Source organism: Aplysia californica, unplaced genomic scaffold (genome assembly GCF_000002075.1).
Source record: "Aplysia californica isolate F4 #8 unplaced genomic scaffold, AplCal3.0 scaffold01579, whole genome shotgun sequence".
In the NCBI taxonomy this organism is placed as follows: Eukaryota; Metazoa; Mollusca; class Gastropoda; order Aplysiida; family Aplysiidae; genus Aplysia; species Aplysia californica.
In genome coordinates this window covers 20,675-23,302 of record NW_004798849.1, presented here as the reverse complement: position 1 = coordinate 23,302, position 2,628 = coordinate 20,675, and the positions used below count along the sequence as shown (strand labels likewise).

At 40.3% G+C, this 2,628-nt stretch overlaps 1 protein-coding gene across 1 annotated transcript in view; it reads left to right on the top strand.

The window, feature by feature from the left end:
• LOC101858911 overlaps nt 1-2,173 on the top strand; it is a gene marked incomplete at its 5' end in the record, with an annotated part of 15,465 nt that extends 13,292 nt beyond the window's left edge. The window contains 2 exon segments of the mRNA XM_013090851.1: nt 1,168-1,294; nt 2,031-2,173. Of these exon segments, the coding sequence (XP_012946305.1) occupies nt 1,168-1,294; nt 2,031-2,132 (229 nt within the window).
• Between the last annotated feature and the right edge of the window lie 455 nt (nt 2,174-2,628).

Below are 2,628 nucleotides of genomic sequence, written 5' to 3'. Positions count from 1 at the left end.
CTACTAATACTAATACTAATACTAATAATAACAATAATAATAATAGTAATAATGGTAATAATAATATTGGTAATGGTAGAGATAATGATAACGATAATGATAAAAGTAATGGTATTGGTAATGATAATGGTGATAGTGGTGACAACGACGACGATGATGATGATGATGATGATGATGATGAAAATGGTCATAATAATACTACCAATAATACAGTACACTGCAATAGTGATAATGGTAGTAGAAGTATTGATAATAGTAATGTAAATAAGGAAACAGGCTCCAAAGTCGAGCAATATTTTACGTCAAACTATTTACACCTCAGAAATAAGTCACAATGAAATAAATCTAGTGGAACAAAGTTACTTGTTCTTTTATGAGACGGACATCGAAACACCACCAAACTTTCAAGGATATGAAAAACAAAGCAAAACAATACAAAAAATCCACCGAAAAATCGATTTATATTTTTGTTATCCTTTCGGGCTTTGCTGCTCGAAATAGCTGAGTGCGACTGACATGATTGGCACCAACACAATATGGTCGCTTATAAGTTCAAGGGGGCTAACCCAGATTTCGGGGGTTTCCAGAAATCGTGACCTACACCAAAAGTGGGAATTGCCCTACCTATAGGAGAAGTTTGGTTTCATTGGTGTGTACATTTGTTTGGATATAAAGAAAACTCTCCTTGTCTTTTAAAGAAACTGAACAAGGGTCCAAAAACATTTCCTTTGATTTTCTCATGACAGCTTTTTTCGGGATAACCCCTTGACCTTAAAAGCGACCAAATATGAGTGTGCGCCTGGTAAAAAGGAACACGAGGTCGACTCACGTTGGTCTTCAGAGGGAGACTGCTGATAATGTTTCATATATCTTTTTTTTTTTTTACCACAATGTTTCTATTTTAAAAAATAAGTATTAAAAAATTGAGGAATTCGATGTGCCAATTTTCGGCCGGCATCTCCATTCGTGTATCGCAAGATGTAACTCATTTTGTCAGCACACCTCACATAATATTTCGTGTGCTTTAAATCAACACTTTTCAGTAAAATTCACACTGAAAGGTGTATCTTTTTAAAACAATTTTAGGACAATAAAAGTGTTGAGCCAAAAACACAAACAAACAACTTTATCTCATATCACTTTTTATTACGTTTGTTGAATCTCCAGAGAGCCCTATTCTGAGCAGGACGGCCGCTGTACTTTCTGTGACTCCAACCCTCTCACGGACTACTGCTCCATCACCATTGACCAGGTGCTGTTGATGGGGGGCCATCTGGAGGCGCTGGAGGCCAAGGTAAAAAGGACCTGTTTGTTTGTCTGTTTGATCATCGTCATCGTCGTGGTCGTCATCATCCTCTTCATCATGTTCATATTCATCATTAAAAATGTGGGTGGTAGGCGGGTGCTCTGATGTGGTTTGCAATTCTTCTTTCCTATTAAACATCTATCGTCTTTATCTGCCCTCCTTCTTTTTTGTGTTTGTTACTCTCTTGTAACACCTATCTTCGACATTTATTTGACCTTATTGTGTTACAAGTGCCGTAAAACTCCTACTAAAACAAAACGAACCTCACCTCACCACGTCTCATCTCATCTCATCTTATCTCATCTCATCTCTAATCCCCTCATCTATCATCCTACTCATCTCTTCTCCCCTCATCTCATATCATCCCACTCATCTCTTCTCCCCTCATCTCATATCATCACACTCATCTCTTCTCCCCTCATCTCATATCATCCCACTCATCTCTTCTCCCCTCATCTCATATCATCCCACTCATCTCTTCTCCCCTCTTCTCATATCATCCCACTCATCTCTTCTCCCCTCATCTCATATCATCCCACTCATCTCTTCTCCCCTCTTCTCATATCATCCCACTCATCTCTTCTCCCCTCTTCTCATATCATCCCTCTCATCTCTTCTACCCACATCTCGTTCATCTCACTCATCTCATCTCATCCCCATATTCTCGTCTTATCTCATCTCATCTCCCTATTCTCATCTCATCTCCCCCCCCCCCGTTGCACAGCGAATCTTGGACGAGACAGACCCCTCAGGCCTACCCCTGTCAGATCACTACGGTGTGGAGGCCACACTTTGTCCATCAGAGACTTCTGGAGAGCCACAATAAAATCTGTGCTGAGATCTGTCCACCAAACGCCTTTTTGGTTTTTTTTTATGAGTTTGCGTTTGTTCTTGTTTGTAGTCGTGTGTGTGTGTGTGTGTGTGTGTGTGTGTGTGTGTGTGTGTGTGTGTGTGTGTGTGTGTGTTTGGTGTGTGTGGGTTTGTGTTTGTGTGTGTGGGTTTGTGTTTGTGTGTGTGTGTTTGTGTGTGTGTGTTTGTGTGAGGGTGTGTGTGTGTGTGTGTTTAGCGTGTGTGTGTGTGTGTGTGTGTGTGTGTGTGTGTGTGTGTGTGTGTGTGTGTGTGTGTGTGTGTACGTGTGTGTGTGTACGTGTGTGTGTGTAAGTGTATGTATGCGTGTATATATAAAAGCATAATATATGTTTGTATTCACATATTTTCAAGTGTGCGAGAGAGAGAGAGAGATAACTAAATCGTCAGCACCCCACCCCCTACTCTCCCCTTTCTTTTTTCCAAGAACAGGAAGCAAATCGAATAAAACTATT